The 22,700-nt window shown below is 32.3% G+C and overlaps 3 protein-coding genes across 6 annotated transcripts; all 3 read left to right on the top strand.

The window, feature by feature from the left end:
• The first annotated feature begins 7,697 nt into the window (after nucleotides 1–7,697).
• LOC108489117 (uncharacterized) lies at nucleotides 7,698–11,481 on the top strand. Its single transcript, XM_017793448.2, has 6 exons — nucleotides 7,698–8,289; nucleotides 9,077–9,138; nucleotides 9,248–9,519; nucleotides 10,342–10,416; nucleotides 10,542–10,604; nucleotides 11,120–11,481. The coding sequence occupies exons 1-6, from the start codon at nucleotides 8,180–8,182 to the stop codon at nucleotides 11,162–11,164; spliced, it is 627 nt and encodes a 208-aa protein (XP_017648937.1). The 5' UTR covers nucleotides 7,698–8,179; the 3' UTR covers nucleotides 11,165–11,481.
• A 2,339-nt stretch (nucleotides 11,482–13,820) lies between these two features.
• On the top strand, nucleotides 13,821–17,360 carry LOC108485055 (uncharacterized). 4 transcript variants are annotated; one of them, XM_017788920.2, is made up of 12 exons: nucleotides 13,821–13,951; nucleotides 14,073–14,112; nucleotides 14,187–14,285; nucleotides 14,414–14,490; nucleotides 15,269–15,348; nucleotides 15,499–15,559; nucleotides 15,623–15,690; nucleotides 15,786–15,867; nucleotides 15,946–16,026; nucleotides 16,109–16,186; nucleotides 16,833–16,952; nucleotides 17,041–17,360. In XM_017788920.2, exons 2-12 carry the CDS (start codon nucleotides 14,097–14,099, stop codon nucleotides 17,233–17,235), a joined length of 957 nt encoding a protein of 318 aa, XP_017644409.1. In that variant the 5' UTR covers nucleotides 13,821–13,951; nucleotides 14,073–14,096; the 3' UTR covers nucleotides 17,236–17,360. The 4 variants fall into 4 exon arrangements, with proteins under 4 accessions (XP_017644409.1, XP_052887025.1, XP_017644406.1 ...); XM_053031065.1 differs by having other exon boundaries at nucleotides 14,190–14,285; XM_017788917.2 differs by having other exon boundaries at nucleotides 13,821–14,112.
• Nucleotides 17,361–18,298: 938 nt separating this feature from the next.
• LOC108489919 (uncharacterized) lies at nucleotides 18,299–22,699 on the top strand. The gene is made up of 7 exons (XM_053031221.1): nucleotides 18,299–18,384; nucleotides 18,708–18,855; nucleotides 19,706–19,767; nucleotides 19,876–20,147; nucleotides 20,994–21,068; nucleotides 21,152–21,214; nucleotides 22,291–22,699. The coding sequence occupies exons 2-7, from the start codon at nucleotides 18,746–18,748 to the stop codon at nucleotides 22,333–22,335; spliced, it is 627 nt and encodes a 208-aa protein (XP_052887181.1). The 5' UTR covers nucleotides 18,299–18,384; nucleotides 18,708–18,745; the 3' UTR covers nucleotides 22,336–22,699.
• Nucleotide 22,700: the final 1 nt, after the last annotated feature.

The following is a 22,700-nucleotide window of genomic DNA, read 5'->3' on the forward strand; positions in this document are numbered from 1 at the left end:
GGTAGAAATAAAATTTAGTCAGAAAATTTTGACGTTTTGGTGGTTAATTAAATAAAAGGACTAAATTGAAAAGGGTGTAAAAGTTACTAAAAGGACTAAATAGCTCAATTGTCAAATGAGGAAGGACCTAAAGTGTAAATAAGCCCAAAAGAGATATTTTGGCCGGCAATAGCTGAGAAAAATCATGAAATGGGTGAAATAAGGGTAAAATTGGAAAATTGCCAAAATTGGCTAAATAAAAATGGGACTAAATTGGAATATCTAGAATTCTCTTCATTTCTCTTCATATTCATCAGCTGAAAAACAGCCATGGAGGAGGGTTCAAGTTGGTTTTCATACTTTAGCTTCATGTAAGTTTAATTCTTGCTTTCTCCTTGAAAGTTTTATGTTTTTGGACTTTTACAAATGGGTCCAACTTACTATTTCATTAGTTTTTGATTCCATGTCTAATTTTTGAAGTTGTTATGGATGAGTGCTGGAAGTATATGATGATTTGGCATGGAATTAGAGCTTTAAATTGTTTATATTCTGATTTTATTGAAAGAATTGAATAGAAAGTGAATGTTTGGGACCTAATTGTAAAAGAATTTGAAGTTAGAGTTTTATGTGGAAATTCTGAATTTCAATAGTTATGAAATAACTTATAATGTCTAGAAAAAGTATTAATTGAGAAAATTATCTTAATTGAGGGGTTAATTGAGCAAGGACTGAATTGTATGAATTGTGAAATTTAGGGTAAAATGGAAATCAACATTTTGCACTAAAAACTGTTTTGGGCAGCAGCAGTAGTTTAACTTTGAAAAATCACCAAAAATTTTAGAAATTTAATTAGAGGATTAATAAAAAATGAAATTAAAGCTTATTGAGTCTAGTTTCTTATAAAAGAAATTATGTAAGCAATGGAATTGTAAATCATGAGATACAATAACTTTTGTGAGACAAGGTCAGAATGATTTCGGGTTCCCTTGTTCTGAATTTGGAAAATCATCAAAAATTGGATAAAAATAATTAGAGGTTTAAATTTATATGTTTAGAATCCTGAATGAGTCTATTTTCAAGAGAAACAAACAAATACATTATTCGAATCTTGTACGAGAAGATAATTAATTTTTAGTGAAGAAGGGTCGGAACTGTCAGAGAGCATAACAGGGGAGACTTCAATGAATAAACTGTATTAATTGGCCCAACCAAAAATTATGAAATTTTTACGGTAAGAAGACATATGAGTCTAGTTTCTGGGAAAATTTATGGATTTTAATTTTGAGTTCTGTAGCTCAAGATAAAAATAATTTAGTGACTATGACACAGATGGACAGCTTGAATATTCACATAAGTAGATAATGAAAATTATGGATAATATTACCTACAAGTGTGTTGTTTATACTAAGGATGTGGATGGAGAGGAGGAGGAGGAAAATATACAAAAATATATGAATGACTCGTGTATAAATTGATCACATGCCCGATTATAATCGATAAGTGTTGGATTAGAAATGATATAATGTTTTATTTGGAATATTTATTATGAAATTATGATTATCGTTATAATACAAAAATTGAACTTGTGAGTTTATATGGCTAAATTTTAGTGATTATTTGTTAATTTTATGAATTTCATGATGTGTTATTTCATATGTATTGATGATAAAATCGTGAATAATGTAAAAGCATGAAAATTGAATAAATGATCAAATTGAGCATTTCAGTTCAGTGACAAGATGAATTGAAGGAAAAGACCATGGTTGGACCATGGCAACAAGTGATAAGTGATAGCTTCGGCTACACTTATCTGATCAAGGATAAATGAAAGTGATAAGTAATAGTTTCGGCTACACTTATCTGATCAAGGAAAAGTGAAAGTGATAAGTGATAGCTTCGGCTACACTTATCTGATCAATGACAAATGACAAGTGAAAAGTGGTAGCTTCAGCTACCTGATCAGTGAAAAGTGGTAGCTTCTGCTACCTGATCAGTGAAAAGTGGTAGCTCCGGCTACCTAATCAGTGAATAGTTGTAGCTCCGGCTACCTGATCAGTGAATAGTGGTAGCTCCGGCTACAAGTGACAAGTGACAAGTGACAAGTGATTTCCGTATAAGACCATATCTGGGATATGGCATCGATGTGATATATGCTACTGTATAAGACCATATCTGGGATATGGCATCAGTGAGATATGTGATTCGTGTAAGATCATAGATGGGCTATGGCATCGATATATGAATATGTGTAAGACCATAGCTGGGTTATGGCATCATTATGTGAAGATGTGTAAGACCATAATTGAACTATGGCATCTAGAAAACAAAGTACTCAATACCGTAAGACATTCACTAATTTGACAAAGTTTGGTAAGTGTTACATGGAATTATGTGATACAAGGAAGTACGAGTTGATAAGATACGAGTATAGAACTTGGTTGATAAATGAATTCATTTGTGATTATATGATTGTTCATCTTGAATGTACTGTCTATATGTATTGATAATTCAAATGTTTTAATGTATAAAATTTCGATATGGAATAAATTGAACACAAGACAAATAATTATGAAATTGAACTCGGAATTCATGAAAATGACGGTTATTGATATATGGAGACATGAGACATTGATATATGAATATGGAAAATGTTTGATAAATGTGTTTATCCATAATTATAGACTTATATACCTCATGTGTACTATTTGCATAAAGATGATATTTCAAATACTTTGGTTATTTAAGTTTAAATATGAAATAGTATGAAATCAAGATAAGTTGTTATGAAAATATATTTAAATTACAGAGATGTGGCTGATATATGTTGTATGATTACAAAACGTGAAATTGTGTATATATATGAGAAATTTAATGAGAATTAAGCCCATACACGTTTCTTGTTATTTATATGAAGTGTACGACTGACAAAGGTGATGAAGTTATAAACAGAGAGTTACACAGGTTGAAAACACCAGCGTGTGACTCTCCAAAGTGTGAAAATTTTCTAAGTGTTGCAAAAGTTTCATAGGTTTACGGTTTGGTCCCGAACGACCCTGAATGTATGTTTTGGGCCCCGTAGGCCCATATAAAGGACGTTAAACATTTGTATGAAAGTTTTTAATTTAGAAAAAAAAAGTTATGGCTGATTTTTTTTATATGATTGATCATATTAAGTTCGATAATGCCTCGTACCCTATTATAGGCTCGGAATACGGGTAGGGGGTGTTACACCGTAAGGGTGCCACACCTGCGTCACCGAACATAATGGTGTCGGTGACTGCGATGGTGGTGTCTCGGTGGCCGATGGCAGTTGGTCATTAGTGGTTGAGCAGTGGAAGAGTTACACTCCTACCAAGACTCTACCAGAGAATTTGATTTTGTTTAATATTATTTTAATAGTTTAATATTAAATTTAATTTAATGTTTATCTTATTATTTTAATAAGATTTAATATTAAATTTAATCTAATATTTATCAATAAATATTATATTAATTTAATATTAAAGTGATTAAGTTTAATAATAATTGAACTCTCTTAAAAGATTATTTTAGAAAATTTCTAGAGATATTTCTCTGATTTACAACTTGACCCAAAAGTTTAGAGAAATTTCAAAATTATCCCACTGGTAATTTTTGTGAAAATTTTCATGATTTGAAGCGAGCCCACACTCAGTAGATGTGAGCTTAAGGATAGTGGAGAAAACTACTCAGTTAAAGTGCTCATCTTGGAAAAACAAAAAATGTACAATTTTGATTAAATGTTTATTACTTTAGATATCACAACCAATATCTTATTTTGGAAAATTTTTAAAACTCTAGTTTTTCCCTAAATTTATTTTCCATTGCGTTTTCTAAACTCGTTTTTCCAATAGATGGTTGGTTGATTAGTTATTTGTTAGTTTAAGTTAATATTTATTGATTGTTCAATTTTATTGAAATGACACCTCTAGTGGAAAATCTAGATAGACGAGACCGAAAGGAGAGTTTATCATTAAATTGTTCAATATAATTGTGTCAAATCATTAAATTGTTCAATAGAATTGTGCCAAATAGTGAGACCAAGAGGAGATCTATATGCCTAGGTGAAACCGAGATGAGAATCTAGGTAGTATTTTTTAGTCTAGGATGAGACCGATATGAAATTCTTAACTAAGAGTGACAAACAATATAATTGATATAGGTTTATTAGCTTAGTTAGCAATTAACGAATCAACTGACCATCATTTTATCATTTACATTGTCTAAAGCAATAGAGAAGAAAATTAAATTAATTTGTTTAATTAATAATTTAAATTTAGTTTATAAACAATTTATATTTGAATTTGCACTAATAACATTCACTTTAAAATCTTCACTTGCCTGGGGGGCAATTGTTATACCTCATGTAACGAATCTCACGGATCTCCTTAAATACATTGCGAACCTTGCAATATACCCATAAAAAGCTAGACACATGTCTCCCAACAGAAATAATAACATTGCAAACTTGAGGTTAGTTCGCAAACCTCAACTCGATGAACTTTGAAAAAAGACACTTCGTTAAGACTATATAAGGATTACGTGGAGGCTCAAGGTAATTGATTGTGTAACACCCCATACCTAACTCGGTCGCCAGGTTAAGGTACTGGGATGTCACATTCGTTGCCAAAGCAACTATAGAAATTTTAGATTGATTTATCTTATTATTTGATTATTGAAGACCATTTTGCTCGTTTTAGTCATAATTGAATTTATGAAAAAACTATTTATAAGCTAAATGAGCTCATTAAAACATGATATTCTATCAAAATTAACAAAGTGTATAAATTAACACAAATTTTAAAGTTTTACAAATAAGTCCATTGGAGGACTTGCACTTTCTAAAATAGTTTACCCACTTAATGTGTATTTCTTATTTATTCTAACTTGTGCCAATTAATTTATCATTCATAAAATTTTAGCCAAGATCCCAAAATCACATCAATTAACAATTATTCACTTATTATTTTATCAATTCGTTTAAACATTCTTACATGTATTAATCATTCTATCACTTATAACCATTTCGTGACATTTCAAATTCATTTACTATTTTTTCAGCCTCCTCCTCTCCATCTCTCATCCTTTATGTATATATATTAGAATATTTAGCTTTTAGTATGACATGCTTATATGTAGCATTAACTATAATCCCATTATTTACTTATGTGTTCATATCAAAGTTGTCCACTTGTGTTATAGTAACTAAAGTATTTATATCTTGAGATACAAAATTTGAAATTAAGATCCGCTTGACGTTTTTGGAACTAGACTCAAATATCTTTCTACCATAAAAATTTATAATTTCTACTTTAGCCAACCAGTATAGTAAATTCTTCAAATTTGGCCCTGTTCTGCTGCTTAACAACTTCGACCTTTCTTTACTAAAATTTAATTATCTCTTAGTATGGGGTTGGATGATGTTTCCTTTTGTTTCTCTTGAAAATAGACTAATTAATAATTTAAACATATAAATTTCATCCCTTAATCCTTTTTTTTTTTTTACAATTTTTGATGATTTTTTTTTCAAAGCCAGAATAAGGAAACTTGAATCCACTCCGACCTTGTTTCACAAAAACTAATACATCTAAAAACAAACAATTCTATTTGTTTCACCGTTTCTTCCATACAAAACTAGACTCCATAATATTTAATTTCATATTTAATTTAGCCTCTAACTAAATTATTATGATTTTTTGTGAATTTTCAAAGTTGTTGAGTCAATGTTGCTGTCCAAAATGTTTTAATAAAAATATTTTTTTCAATGGTTCTTTGCGCTATCTTTCATTCAATCACACATAATTACCATACTTTTGATTACTATACAATTTAATCACTTATGTTTATGTGTAAATTACATATTCATTTCTTAATATTAATACTTTTCACAATACAAATCACATTCTCTCTTACCAATTTAGTGTTTTAAGTCAACATTCTTCATCAAATACTTTCTATGTCTAGTACTTAGATTAAATACATGTTTCATACAGCTCACTCACAACATATTTAACTCAATCTATTGAAATACAAGTAGGTTTAGTATGAAACTTACCTCCTTTGTCAAGAATTTCTTCCTTTCTTCTTCATTTCTATGTCTTTATCATCTTCACTACTTCTCTTCCTTTTTCTTCTCATTTTCTCCACTTCCATATTGTGAAAATAGAATGTCGATAATAGAAATGTATCGAAAAGAAAATAAAGAAAAATAAAACATACATATTTTCGTAGAAACCCTTTCAGGAAAAAATCACGAGTAGACGAGAAGAAAATTTACTATGTCGAATTTAAATGATATAAGAGGAGAGATAACTATGTCTATTTATAAGTTTGTAAAACTATATTCTAATCAAATTCAAATAAAAGTAATAAAGTAAGGTTAAAACACCTTATTCTAATCAACATCAAATAGAGATAGTATATTTCTATACGAATTTCACTTATGTAGCCTTGTATTTTGCCATTTGTATTTTCTTTTTTAAAAAATTTGGGTCACATATATTTAACACATCTACTATTTTCTTACTTCTAAATTAATGAAAATATTCTCTAGAATCTCTACTTCATTTTTTTTTCTCTTTAATGTCTAAGGAAATTTTCAAAAATTTTGGGTAAAAAGGTGAGTTTGGGTTAAATATAAAATTAGTACCCAAATTTGTCCACTTCTCCTAAATTGGTACTTATAATTTTTTTTTATCCTAGATTAGTACACAATACTACAAAAACCCCAACACAACAAGAAGCAAAAAATTACAATACCCTAAAATTTTATTCCTGCTTTTTCTTCTCATTGTTACCTTTTTCCATTCTTTAAATCTTACTCCATTGAAGCTGTTCAAAAACCCAAGCCCTCCTTCATCGATAGCAACTAAATATTGAGATTTGAAGCCAAAATTGAGATAAACTCAAGTGCGAGCTTAGTCAAGTTATCAGACCCATTTATTCTTTTACTTCTACTTGCACAAATAATTGGTTTTTGGATCTAGGTTTTAGGTGAAACCAAAGGAGAAACGATGAAAATGGGAAGAGAAATGGTGGATTCGAGAAATGGGTTTAAGAAAATATTAGTACTATAGTGAAGGATTTGAGATTTGAATTGAATGTTGTTTTTCATTGTTCATGAAAATGGATTGGTAAAACAAAAAATAAAATGAAAAATTGAAAAACAAAATGGAACTTAGATCTTAATCTTTATTGGGTCCCTTCCTTTTGTTGCTACAGCTGTAGATTATACTAACTTGGTGTTTAAAGGTTGTACTAAGCAGAAATTTCAAGACTTACAGGGGTTTACTTACAAAACCTCACAATTTTAATGTAAAATTTGATTTCACAATCATCAGATAGAACTTTCTTTGTTGCAATTGGCCCTTAAACTGAGAAATTCAAAAGAGTGAAAAAGAAGAGGTAGGAAAAAGAAAAAGGGAATGAATAAAATAAAAACAAAAAGAAAAAGAAAGATGTATGAACATTGGAAAAAAATTGAGGGGGGGGGGGGTTGACAGATGAAAGAAAGAAGAAAATGAAAAAAAGTAGAAGCAAGAAAATATAATAAGATACCACGTAGCAAAAAATTAACGGCCTTAGTATCCGATACCAATATAATGAATGAAAAACAGTTTAAATACTAATATGAGACAAAAAAAAAACTATAAATATCAATATAAGAGAAATTAACAAATTCATATACCAACTTTATATTTAATCCTTTAATTTAACTTTTTAAAAATCGAAGGAAAAGGGCAGGGCTTTTTTCGTAGTCATAGTGGGATTCTCAACCCGGTTTATCAAACACATGAGCCGGTGATGCAAAGCCAAGGGTAACAATTCCCCAATTTATTTTACATAAAAAAGAATCCCAAACAGTGCGCTTCGCGTACAATTCTCGAAATTCGAAAACCAAAAGGAAACTAAGAAACAAAATCCCCAAAAAGCTTTCGCCAATTGACAAGCGGGAGGGCGTGAGAATCATCCATCTTCTAAAGCAAAAATAATCTTTACATTTAATATAAAACAGGGGTTAGGGTTTTTTATTTTATTCTTTGATTTTACCCTCACGCTAGCTAGAATTGGAAGACCTCTAGAAGGCCAATCTTTCCTAGTGTTTCGGTTCCTTTTATTTTCTCGTGATTTGCAAAGATAAAGTATTAGGGTTAGGGTTAGGGGTTTTAATTAGCTTACAAAGATGTACGCTGATCGGGTGGAGGAGGGTGCTGGGAAAAGGTCGGTGAAGGAGAGACTTAATGGCAATTCCGCCGGTAATTTCATTCCTCGGCGTCAAATCGCTGGCAAGAGGTTTGCTTCTACCTTCATTTTCTGTTTGTTTCGATGGGAAATCTGCGTTTATTTGCATTAATAGGAAAATTTCCTTTTTTTTACTTATTTACTTGAAATGCAGTCATTTTGTGTTTGTATTTTTGGATGACGAATCAATTTCGTAGCTGGGTTTGCCATTAATTTTTGAGTTTAAATATGATGTTAAAGATTTGAGATGGAGTTCATGAGTTGATTGGAGTTTTAAGACAATTTGATAAATGGCTATTTATTTGAATTCGCAAAATTCAGGAGTTAGATTTGTCTTGTCGGGTTCCTAATTCTATAAAATCAAGTATATGATGCGTAGGATAGGTTGGGTCCTGGGTAATTGGGAACTGGAACTATGAAGGGAGCTTTTTAAATTTTATCTTTCAATATATGTTGGTTGCCCCGAAAATTATGAGTTTTTTATAACCATGGAGTATTTAGTCCTGTTTCCTATGGTGTTAAGAAAAAAAAAATGGGGAAAGGGCAAGTGGTTTTTGTTTTGACTTACAATTTTCTTATGGGCGCTTGTTGATTATGAACTTTGGTGTTTGTGATTTGAGCTTGTAAGCCTGTGATTTTGCCTCTTAGGTATCAATTTTGGTAAAATATATGCTTAAAGTAATGGTGATAGATTTTTAAGTTGATATCAGCTCACATCAGTTGAGTTTGGTTTATGTCACCTCATTTCCATCCAAGGAAGAAGTTGAGTTTGTTTCATATGCTTTTTGTGCCTTAGTTCTTCTAACCTGTGAATGACTTCATGCCATCTCTTTTGCAGACAGAGGCAAGATGACAAGTGGGAACATGATCTTTACCAAGAAGATGGACCTAATGTTTCAAGTATGGATTGCCTGACACAATCACATGCAACTAAATATATTGCTACTGTAGTTGGATGCAACTAACTCATCTCTATTTAGTTTTGACTGTGTGTTAATGGTTTGTGAAGATCGTAAAGTTGATCCTCGAGATCTTCGTTTGAAGTTGCGAAGGAAAAGTCTCCAAAATGTGTCTCAAAGTGGAAGGGGAACTCTCTCAGGTGTTCGTGATCTTCGTGAAAAATTATCTGGAACAATGAATGCACAGCCAATAAATGCTGATCCGCCAAAACAAAAAGTGAAGGCTGCCCAACCAGCCAGGAAAAGTGTAGCGGTTGAAACTCCTGAACCAGATCCCAGGAGGGCTGCAAATACTCCAGCAAGAAAGAAGGCTAAGCAAAGCGTATGTAACTTGTGCACTTTTTTGCTTTTTAGCATCTTCCCTTATATGTTGTATGTTTGTGTTTATTTATTTGTTTATATGACAAGCATGATACATGAAACCTTTGTTTTATCTTCTCTGTTCCTCCTGTCCTAGGTGTATGCCTTTATGTGTGGAGAAGGGGTTAAAAAACTTGCCTTGTAATGTTATGCATATCCTTAATCCTTAGGCTTATTTACAATGGCGTTATTACATGGATATCCCTAGGGCTTTTTTTGAATTGTGGGCAAGGGGTTCAGAGACCTGCCATGTTGATCACATGGATATCCCTTGGGCTTTTTTTTTTTTGCAATGCATGTTGAACTGAGTGAACTTGACATTGTCAGTTTTGTACTTTTTTGTGCGTGTTGAAGCCGGGGGGGGGGGGTCAGAAACCTGCCACGTCATGGCATGCATCTCGCCAGGGCTTGTTTACATTGGTTTGGAATGCACAATGAAGTCAACTGATTGAAAAGTTTAACTGCCAACTCTGGATTGTGAACTAACATTTACATGAAATTGGAATCTGTATTAAGCTGGAAATAAACCATGTTATGACTTATGATGTGTAATGCCAAGCTATAGATTGTGTGGAATATGCAAAAAAGAAGTAGACTAAGGGCTTCTAGTTTTCTCTTAAATAGAATTGTAAATGTCCCCGAGTTTGCACTTTAGTATTTCCTTTGGTTGTATCGAACATAAGAGGCATTTCCCCATCTTTTATTGAAGTGATGAGATTAGTCTTGCCAATATGTGCTTTCTAGTTATAATTTTCGTGTCTAAGCCATGTGCTTTCACATGCAGGCTGATACATCCGTGGAGGGCTTCCTCCAGTCCTTGGGTCTTGAAAAATATGCAATCACCTTTCAAGCTGAGGAAGTATGTAGTTTGTGCTTCTTATGTACATTGTAAATTTGCCCCCCCTCCCCCTCCCTTTTTATTGTTTTACATTATTACACAATTTAAATGAACTGCATCCGTTATAAGACAAACTGTTTCTGCAGGTTGATATGACTGCACTTGTACACATGACAGATGGGGATCTAAAAGCTTTAGGCATACCAATGGTAACTTTAAACTGAACCCTAAAATATGGATGCGGTCATGCGATTACATTACATGCCCCAATTGTTTTATCTAGTTTTCAAGTTTGTGATGATCCAAATGTTTTCCTCTTTTGAAGAGCCAAGCCATACCTTAACTTTGCAAGAATGGCCTTTTTCTTCTGGACCTAGGAAATCCGTTTATTTTGGTTACTTTTCTTTAATTTCTTCTATGTGCATTTGATCATTTATAGTTATTATTGAAATTAACAGTTTATATGCAAGTTAATGCTGATTCTTCAAAAGAAACTGGAATTTTTGGAACGTACAGATAATTAGTGCTGAAGGAGTTGTAGAAAATCCCTAACTTGTGTCAGTCATTATAATTCCATCTTTAATCCTATATAATCTATGTGCCTTTCACTTGTGGGCTTTTAAGAACTTCCTTCAACTATTAAGCCTTCACTCTTTATCTCCTCTATATTCTACTTGTTTTTCTCTTCCCTACACTTGAAGAATCTTTACATTTGTACCTGCAGGGCCCAAGAAAGAAGATAATTCTGGAATTGGAATCAAGAGCCTGATATTCAGAGTTTTAGCAAGTAGTCGTTGCCTGTTTAATCTCAAGATGTGTTAATGGCCAATCCTACAAGACTGTAAGGCCGTGTTTTGGGTGATAAGAACCTGCATTTGTACCAATTCTTTTTTTTGTTTAGTTTTATTAACAGAAATATGGCTTCACGGGCCTTTGTTATTGAAATGGAAGGATGGAATATTATTAGATTGAAAGTAGGGTAGGATGTTTCTTTGTTGCCAATTAGTGGCATTGAGTTAGAAAAACTTTAAACTGACATATGTGCTGCATTGCCTTAAATTTATATTTTTGTTAACTTTTTCTAAACTCTGAATCCCAGTGTTTGAGCTTTGACTAATGCGCTATGATAATGATAGTCGTGACCATACTAGTTTGTGTTTTATTTTTCCTCTAAAAATATCGAGATATCAAGTCAGCATGATACCCAAGGATTGGATTAAGACATATCACCAAAAAACATTTGATGATATGAAAGGTATGATATACGGAAAGGCTGCTCAGGTGTGGCTTGAATTTAAGTTGTGATAATCGAGTTTGTTGTTTGGGTTTTGTCTTGTTATTATAATTTATAAAAAAATGTATGATATAATATTATAACAATTTTAACACAAAAATATATATATATATATGACCTGGATTTTAATTGGGTGTCTAAGATTCATTAAAATAGTATCAATCATCTACTTCTGATAGTCTAATTATTAGCTAGGGTATTAAATATTAGTTCAAATTTAATGCATAGCATGTTTAAAATACATGGAGCTAATTGTAAAAATTGGTTACGGTGGTTGGACTAATCAAATCACGGGTATATCGGATCAACTAGCTTGATTAAAAAATATTAAAAATTTTAAATAAATTCAAAATAAATAAAAATTTCGGTTCAATCGGTCCAAATAGTGACCAATTCAAAACTGATCTCCTAGCTAGTTTACAGTCAAACTAGTCTGATTTGATTCAAACAATATTATGTGTAACAACAACATGAATAATTAAATATATATATTAAATATGCTCCAAATTAAATTTAAATTAACATTCAATATCTAAATTAATAGCTAACTTGATAGAATAATAATATTAATATAATATTAATATTTTAAGGATTGAATTAGAATATTTTAAAGTTAATTAAATCAACTTCAACAACAATCATAACTATGATTCTAAATTAACTTTCCTTTTTTATTCATGCACTTCATTATAAATTTTGATCTTTTTTTTTTACACAAGTCCCTCCCTAAACTATAAATAAGAAGATAATGTGCTTCAACACACTCGAACTCACATATTACTGCATTGACAAAAATGCTCATGTTAATTGAGTTAAGACTCAATAAGTCTTAAAAAATATCATTATATTGTAAAACATTTATAACCAATTTATGTTATAAATTTTTTAAATTATAGTGGGAGATTTTTCTTGGGAACAACTTAGTATAGATTTTTGTTTAGGGTTTACAGGTTGGAACCCAAGACATTGAGGTCGATTGTGATATTTTCCTAACTATTATTATTTATTTAAGATTTGAAAACTCAAAAATATCCTTATAGGCTACATCTCGACATTTCGACATTAATAGCCCTATTTTTTTTTTTAAAATTTGGATAAAAGTACGAATGTAAACGATTACTTATCGCTCAATGAAATACATTCAATTAAATTTTTAGGTTTAATATACTTTTAACCCCTGTACTATAATTAGATTATTATTTTAGTATCTGTACAATTTTTCAGGTTAACCCTATATTGTCATTTTATCATACATGTTATCCCTAGTGGCGTAGCTAGAGGCTGGCAAGGCCCCAGCCCCATAAAATGAAAAAAATTTCATTTAAATTATTTAAAATTAATAAATGTAAAATTATACTTTGGCCTCTTTAAAATGAAAAATTAATTTAATCTTTTAAAATTATAAAAATATTAACTATTAAATTGATAAAATTATATTTTTACTATTATAAAATTATAATTTAATTTTGACCCTAAATTTTTTTTACTTATCCTTGATTATCCCAGTTTGAATTTTTGTTAAAATTGATTCAAATCTTTTATCGTTTTGTAATAAATGATATACTACATGTGCAAAAAAAAATTAAATATATATTTTAAAAATCATTAAAATTCATAACCTCAAAAACTCAAAACTTGGGAAATTAAAAAAACTAAAAATTCATAATCTAATTTAGAAAACTACAAAAATATTTTAATTAGTGAAAAATATTTTTAAATTCCCCAAGAATCACCTCATCCAATTAAATGTTGTGTAAAAAGAAAAATTCTTTAAAAATATGAAAAATTAACCAAAATTTTAAAATTAAAGTAGACTTAATGAAAAAGTTGATTTATAGACTGAAAAATACTTTTAAAAAATAGAAATGATGAATATAATGAACCGACAAAATATAGAAAAATACATTCTATATAAATTTATTTAATACTTCTTAGTAAATCAAAATTTTTAGCTAAGAATACATCAAATGCTAGAAATTTTGGTAATTTTCATGAAAATTTTGATGTTTTAAAGAAAATTTAGTGACTAATAATGCAATTTACCCTTTTCTTTAATTGTAAATCAACGATAATTTAAATTAATTGTTTTTTATTATTAATTTCGATATTGTTAAAATATTTCTTTGCGTGTGAGATAACAACAATGGCACCCCCCCAAAGGTATATAATGATGGGGAATCAAACTGTTGCCAAAGAAGAAAGCAAGAAGAAAAAGAAAGATCCAAACCCGAAGTTGCCAGGGCTTTCTAAGGCGTGGAATATGTATGAAATCCTTACTCACCATCAGATCTCATCGCATTTCAATCTTTTAACTTGTTGAGTTTTCTTTCAACAATCCTTTAAACCTCGTCTTTCTTTCCCTTTTTTCAAATCACAATCTCAGCCTTTTTCTTGAATCCTGTAATCCATGCAACACCAACAAGGTATGGTCTCTTTCATTCTTTATTCTTCTTTTTGTTTTAACTCTTTGTTAATCCCCACGCTTTTCATTGTACAGCAGAAGTTCCGGCCATGGAAGTAAATATGAACTTGTTGGGGAAACTTGAATCGTTGGGGTTCCCACGGGCCAGAGCAGTTCGAGGACTTCATCATACAGGTGAGCTTTTTGAATGCAATGTGATGGATGCATTTACAGTATTTTCCATGTAATGTTTTTCTTCTAAGAGATTTTTTTTTTGGGGGGGGGTATGTTTTGTATGATTCTTTTGTTATGCACTGGCGCAGGGAATACTACAGTTGAGGATGCTGTAAATTGGCTCATTGATCATGAGAATGATGCAGACATTGACCAAATGCCCTTGGTATGGCCTTTTCACCTTCTTGATTGTGTTCCCTCAATTACTTCAGGACATTTTAATCCACTTTTTATTTGTATTAAAAGATTGATTGCATTTTGCAAGCAAATTGTTTCTTGGTCATTTTTGTTAAAAATTTTATTAATTTTTTATTGTTAAAAATTGCTCTTTTTGCCTTAGCATATGGTACATATGCCAAATCATGTGTCACTATCTTATTATTCTATCACCCACGCCAGTTTTTAATAGTAAAAATAAATAGAAATTTTTACTACAATAACCAATTTACTCTTTGATTTAATCTATTATGCCCATATTTAGTAGAAGGGCCAAAATGCAATTCAACTTCTAATATAGGAGACTCTATAATCCTTTTTACGGTAAATATACCATTAGATGACTACTTGGTTTTAGGTTTTCAATTTTAATCTTATAAAATGTAGTTATATTGATGCTCATTTAGAGTAGTAATAATTGGCAAGAGTAAAAGCAAAAAAATTATCTTGAGTACAAAATTTTCGGGGTCAAAATTTTTTTTTTCAGTTCTTGAATTAGACGATACTTCGGATTAAGAGAGTTTTGAGGAGCTAAGGCCTAGTCAGTCCCCCTGGATACGTCCCTGAACCTGAACATATATAAGACATGTTCCTTTACAAAAGTATTGATATACCTCGCATGAAAAGGCTTGAAAATGTTGAGATTTAGATTGATATACCTCGCATGAAAAGGCTTGAAAATGTTGAGATTTAGTTTTGTAATCAAATTCTTGCTTAATTAAACACAGGTGGTAATAAACTTGGATATAGAGACCCCTCAGCCAAATGATATCACAGAAGCAATAAAACTCAAAGAACAGGAACTAAGGTTTGCCTTTGAGAACTTTTTTTATCTGATTGCCTTCCCTTGGTATCAATGGCTGCCCTCTTTCTTTGATATACTTTGTTCTGTCTTTGATAAAACTCATATTACCCTTTTTCAATTCCTTTCCATGCTTATTAAGCTGCTCACTCATAGGGATCGAGTTCGCATGAAGAACCGGGACGAAGAAAAGAAACTCGAACGAGAAAGGGAGAAGGTACTTCTCTAAGCCTTCATTTTTTTCAATTTTAGTCCACCTATATGACAGACCTTTTTGCAGGAAAGAATTCGAGCAGGCAAAGCACTACTTGAAGCAAAGAGAATTGCAGAAGAAAATGAACGACAACGGTTTGCATATACTCCATATATAAGCTCTTTTTCCTATGCTTTCATAAAACAATGGTACCATTCATCATCAACTTCTGAATGTATAATATCATCAGCCTTTTAGCCTTACGAAAAGCCGAGAAGGAGGAAGAGAAAAGAGCAAGGGAAAAAGTGCTTAAGAAATTAGATTTGGATAAGGTCTGTTCTCCTTACTATGTTAATCTCAATATGTTCTCAAAATTACTCGTGCTTCAAATGATTCTTGTAACTTCACAGTTAGAGCGAAAGCGAGCACTTGGATTGCCACTTGAAAACCGAGCAGCGAATCCGCCTCTACCTAGTATACAAGAAGAAAAGGTTTATATATCTTTCAAATTCTATGTCGGAACACAAGGAATGCTAGGAAATGTTATTGAGCTTGATTCTGTTTTAATTGCAGAGTTCCTTGCCTGTTAAGTCTGTTTCAAAGGCTGACCATATGAGAGAATGTCTAAGATCTCTGAAGCTGGCTTACAAGGTAAGCGATTTTGCAGCTAATCCGAACTAAAGAATCGGCTGCCTATAATATGTTATAATCGGCTCCATAAATGACCATGTGCATGAAAAATGTAACTGAGGAAACTGGTTTATGGCACTGAATTTTTTAAATTACTGATGATCCATTAATTCTGCTAGACACTAATTGCTTGCTTTGAAAGCAATATCGGTTTAGTTTACGTTTGGCTTCAAGTAAAACTTCAGTGAAAGTACCAAAATAGTCCCTATACAATAGATTAAAGAGCAAATTGGTCCATTGTATTAAAAATTCTATCCATTTGTACTGTTAAAAACTAGCGTAGTTGACGGAATAACCAAACAGTGACATGTGACGTGCTAGACATACAGAGACCAATTTTTAATAGAAGGACTAGTTTGCTCTTTGATCTAATGTACAGGGACCAATTTGCCTTTTTTTTAGTGGATGGGTAAAATGCAATCTGATGCTTAGTACAGGGGCTTCCATGGTACTTTTACCCTCAAACTTCTAATCTTGAAGATATACAGATTTCCCAGTTCCATTTTCATACTTTCCAGGCTTAAGCTGCATTGCCATTTTAATTTACTCTTTATCTAGTATATGTTACATTAAAGCAAACATGATTCCCTGCTTATTTTGATTCCAGGATGACAATGCTAAAGTTAAGAAAGCATTCCAAACACTGCTGATTTACGTCGGAAACGTCGCGAGGAGTCCGGATGAAGAAAAGTTCAGGAAGATCCGACTTAGTAACCCGAAATTCCAGGTAAAGGTCCCATAATTTTATCTAGAATCGCATCGAGACCTTCCCTATGTTTTTCTTCTTTGTAACATCGAACTTCGCCTCAAACCAGGAAAGAGTTGGGAGCTTGAAAGGAGGGATCAAGTTTCTCGAGCTTTGCGGATTCGAGAGAAGTGAAGGGGACGAGTTCTTGGTTTTCCCTCGTGACAAAGTCGATGTGCAATCGCTTAACACGGCTGGTTCTTTGTTAAAATCTGCATTGACAAATCCATACTTCGGTCTTCTTGAAAAGATGAAAGAAGATTAGAGCTGTAAATAATGTATAAGGTTTACAGTGATAATTTGGCTGAATGTGTAGCCAAATAATAATAATAATCCTCTTGAGAAATAAACATTGACCTCGTCCCAATAAATATGAATTCGGATTACTAATTAGATCTATTCGATACTACTATGCTAACATATAGAAACAGGTCAAAACTCAATCATTATATGAACTAGATTTAATTTTGCCCCTAACTATTTCTTTTTAGGGTTTATAAAATTTAATCTCTCTACTTCTAATCTAAATTAGACTTGCCTATGGATGAGGTCAGGCTTTATCAAAATTTTAAGCCATTTGCTAGGTTTGGACATAGTCTGAAAATGGAATTAAAATTTTGTTCAAGCCTGATCCAGATAAAAATGCTAAAATTTAAACTCGATCCGACTTGAATTAAATTTTTTATATAATTTTTAAAAATATAATACATCAAAAATACTAACAACATTAAATAAATGTTACCCAATAAATTAAAAAATATTTTTACTTAAATAAAATTAAGATAAATATAACTTAACAAGCAAATATCTCTAAAATAGTAATAAAATTAACAATAAAACAAGAGTTATACAATATCTCAATAATAATAATAATAAAATAGTAGTAACATAATAGTAAAATTTAAGTAAAACAGTGAAAAATAACAACAAAATAATAAGAAAACAACAAGAAAATAGTATATTTTTTATTTTTATGTTCATTCGGGTTGGCCTGATCTCAGGCTCAAAAAACCTTACCTGAGACCCGATTTTTTTTTAAATAAGCTTTATTTTTTATTCAAATCTATTTTTTAAATCTATTATTTTACTAAAATCCTTTCATTTTTTAGACCAACTCGATCTATACACATATGAAATCCAAATCGTATAATTCGTATAGATATAAGTAGAAATATTCATGGGTGAAATGATTTATCTAGTCTAATAAGCTTAGCTCAAGTTAGGTAATGCTTGTGCTTATGTGGTCAATTTTAAATTTACACATTTTATTATTAGAAATAATAAATTAATTTAATAATTATTATTATTATAATTAAATTAGTAATTTTAAAATAATAAAAGATAAAATTCAAATTACAGTCTTTACCTTTGTATGAATACCTCTCGGACACGAGGCGGTGATGCGAAGCCGGAGGTAAAAGAATTCCCAGCACTATTTAAATATATAAAGAATCCCAAACAGTCCGCTTCCCGTAGAATTCTCGAAATTCGAAAGCCAAAAGGAACTAAAAAAAAAAATCCCCAAAAAGGATTCGCCAATTGACAAGCGGGGAGGGTGTGAGAATCAATCTTCTAAAACAAAAATAATCTTTACATTTAATACAAAACAAGGGTTAGGGTTTTTTATTTTATTCTTTGATTTTGCCCTCACGCTTGCTAGATTTTTTTGGAAGTCCTCTAGAAGGCCAATCTTTCGGAGTTTTTACTGTTCTTTTTCTTTTCTCGTGATTTGCAAAGATAAGTGTTAGGGTTAGGGTTTTAATTAGCTGATAGAGATGTACGCTGATCGGGTGGAGGAGGATGCTGGGAAAAGGTCGGTGAAGGAGAGACTCAATGGCAATCCCTCCGGTAACTTCATTCCTCGGCGTCAAATAGCTGGCAAAAGGTTTGCTTCTACTTCCATTTTCTTTTTGTTTCGACGGATGATGATTGGGGAATATCTGCGTTTATTTGCGTTAATAGGATTTTATTTATTTTTACTTGAAATGCAGTAATTTAACTGCCCTCCCTTGTGCTTCGGGAGAAAAAAAAAAACTGTTTCCCTTTGTGTTGGTATTTTTGGATGATGAATCAAGTTCGTAGCGGGGTTTGCCATGAACATTTGAGTTTAATATGATGTTAAAGATTTGAGATGGAGTTCAAGATAATTTGAATAAATGGTTATTTATTTGAATTCGCAAAATTCAGGAGTTAGACTTGTCTTTTTAGGTTCCTAATTCTATGAAATCAAGTATATGATGCGTAGAAGAAGAAAGGGGTTGGGTCCCGAGTAATTGTGAACTGGAACTGGAAAGGGAGCTTTTAAGTTTTACCTTTCATTTCAATGTATGTTGGTTGCACTGAAAACTATGAGTTTTTTTTTTTTAAACCATGGAGTACTGAGTCCTGTTTAACCTAGTGTTAAGAAAGAAAAATGAGGAAAGGGCAGCCAGTTTACTTATATGGTTTTTGTCTTTTGACCTTCTACAATAATCTTATGCGAGCTTGTTGTGTTGATTATGAACTTTGCTGTTTGTGATTTGAGCTTGTAAGCATGTGGTTTTGCCTCTTAGGTAACAATTTTGGTAATATATATTTAAAGGCGATAGATTTTTATGCTGATATTAGCTCAGATCAATTGGGTTTGGTTTATGTCACCTTATTTCCATCCAAGGGAGGAGCTGAGTTTGTTTCATTTGCACATTGTGCCTTAATTCTCCTAATCTTTGAATGACTTCTTGGCATATTTTTCGCAGACAGAGGCAAGATGACAAGTGGGAACATGATCTTTACCAAGAAGATGGACCTAATGTTTCAAGTATGGATTGCCTGACACAATCACATGCAACTAAAATATTGCTGCTGTAATTGGATGCAAGTAAATCATCTCTATTTAGTTTTGACTGTGTGTTAATGGTTTGTGAAGATCGTAAAGTCGATGCTCGAGATCTTCGGTTGAAGTTGCAAAGGAAAAGTCTGCAAAATGTGTCTCAAAGTGGAAGGGGAACTCTCTCAGGTGTCCGTGATCTTCGGGAAAAGTTATCTGGAACAATGAATGCACAGCCAATAAATGCTGATCCGCCAAAACAAAAAGTGAAGGTTGCCCAACCAGCCAGGAAAAGTGTAGCGGTTGAAACTCCTGAACCAGAGCCTAGTAGAGCTGCAAATACTCCAGCAAGAAAGAAGGCTAAGCAAAGCGTATGTAACTTGTGCTCTTTTTTGCCTGTTATCATCTTCCCTTATATGTTGTATGTTTGTGTTTATTTATTTGTTTATATGAAAAGCATGATACATCGAACCTCTGTTTTATCATCTCTGTTCCTCCTGTTCTAGGTGTATGCCTGTGTGTGTGGAGAAGGCGTTCGAAAACTTGCCATGTAATGTTATGCGTATCCTTAGGCTTATTTACAATGGCTTCATTACATGGTGAAGTGAACTGAGTAAAGTTGACCTATAAACTTTGAGTTGTAGGCAAGGGGTGTAGAGACCTGCTATGTTGATTGCATGCATATCCCTAGGGCCTCTGTGCAATGCATGTTGAATTGATCTGAGTGAACTTGACATTGTCAGTTTGTATTTTTTGTGTTTGGTTGGAGGGGGGGGGTTGTTCAGACACCTGCCACTTCATGGCATGCATGTCACCAGGGCTTGTTTACATTGGTTTGGAATGCACAATGAAGTCAGCTGAGTGAAAATTTGACCTGCCAACTCTGGATTGTGAACTAACATTTACGTGAAATCGGAATTTGAAGTGTTGGCAGTTTGAAAGTCTAATAAGCGGGAAATAAACCATGTTATGAGTTATGATGTGTAATGCCCAGCTATGGATCGTGTGGAATATGCAAAAAAAAGTGAACAAAAGGCTTCTGGTTTTCTCTTAAATGGAATTCTAAATGTGCCCGAGTTTGCACTTTGATATTTCCTTTGGTTGTATCCCACATAAGAGGCATTCCCCCATCTTTTATTGAATTATGACATCAGTGTTGCCAGTATGCGCTTTCTTGTTATAATTTTTGTGTCTAAGCCATGTGCTTTGACATGCAGGCTGATACATCCGTGGAGGGCTTCCTCCAGTCCTTGGGTCTTGAAAAATATGCAATCACTTTTCAAGCTGAGGAAGTATGTAGTTTATGCTTCTTATTGTAAATTTACCCCTCTTTTATTGTTTTACGTCTTTACACAAATTAAACAAATTTCTGCAGGTTGATATGACTGCACTTGTACACATGACAGATGGGGATCTAAAAGCTTTAGGCATACCAATGGTAACTTTAAACCAAATCCTCAAATTTGGATGCACTCATGCAATTACATTATATGGCCCTTCTGTTTTGCCTAGTTTTTAAGTTTGAGATCATCCAAATGTTTTCCTTTTTTGAAGAGCCAAGGCATACCTTAGCTTTACAAGAATGTCCTTTTTTCTTGGACCTAGAAAATCTGTTTATTTTGGTTGATTTTCTTGGATTTCTTCTAAGTGCATATGATTATTTGAAGGTATTATTGAAGTTAACAGTTTATGTGCAAGTTAATGCTGACCTTGTCAAAAGAAGCTGGAATTTTTGGAATATACAGATAATTAGTGCTGAAGGAGTTGTAGAAAATCCCTAACTTGTGTCAGTCCCTTTATTTAGTCCTATATAATATATGTGGCCTTCACTTGTTGCCTTTTAAGGGCTTCCTTCAACCATCAGAACCCCCCCCCCCCAACACTAGAGGTGTGCATGGGTCGGACTACCCGGCCCGGCCCGAGGGCCTGCCCAAAAAATGGGAGGGTTCGGGTAAAAATATAGGCCCGAAATATAGGTTTGGGCAAAAAAAGAGGCCTGTTTAGAAAATGGGCCGGGCCTCAGGTAAAACTTTTTGGCCCGGGCCCGGCCTAAATTATATACTAAATATATATTTTTATTTTTATTTTTAATCATGTTTACATTTTATTTTTAATTTTAATATAACAACTTTTTATTATATTTTTAATTTGTGTATTGTTTTAAAAATTATTTTAGTCTCCTTTTTATTTGTTTCTTGTTTTAATATTTGTTTTATGTTTTAGATGTATTTGATTTATTATATTTTAAATTTTTTATTTAATGAAATAAGTTAAAAAATTAATATGGGTCGGGCTTGGGCTTAACAATTTTATTTTGGGCTGGGTTTGGATAAATTTTTAGGTCCATATTTTGGGTCAGGCTAGGAGGGCCTAGAAAAACAGACATAAATTTTTTGTTTGGGCCTGGCCCGGCCTGGCCCATGCACACCTCTACCGCCCACTCCTTATCTTCCATATTATCTACTTGTTTTTGTGTTCCCAACACTTGAAGAATCTTCTCCTTTGCATTTCCAGGGACCAAGAAAAAAGATAATTCTGGAATTGGAGTCAAGAAGCTGATAATCGGAGTCAAGAGCCTGTCGAATCTCGAGATGTGTTAATGTCCATTCCTACAAGATTGTAAGGTTGTGTGTTGGGTGATAAGAACCTGCATATGTACCAATTCTTGTTGGTATTTCCCCCTTTTTTTTTTTCTTTTCTCTTGTTAAGTTTTATTAACAAAAGTATGGCTTCACGAGACTTTGTTATTGAAATGGAACGATGGAATATCGTTAGATTGAAAGTAGGGTAGGATGTTCTTTTTGTTGCCAATTAGTGGCATTCAGTTAGAAACTTTAAACTGACATATGGGCTGCATTGTCTTAAATTTATATTTTTGTAAAGTTTCTAAACTCTAAATCCAAGTGTTTGAGAGCTTAACTAAT

The sequence above is a fragment of the Gossypium arboreum genome, chromosome 7 (genome assembly GCF_025698485.1).
Source record: "Gossypium arboreum isolate Shixiya-1 chromosome 7, ASM2569848v2, whole genome shotgun sequence".
NCBI classification, from domain to species: Eukaryota; Viridiplantae; Streptophyta; class Magnoliopsida; order Malvales; family Malvaceae; genus Gossypium; species Gossypium arboreum.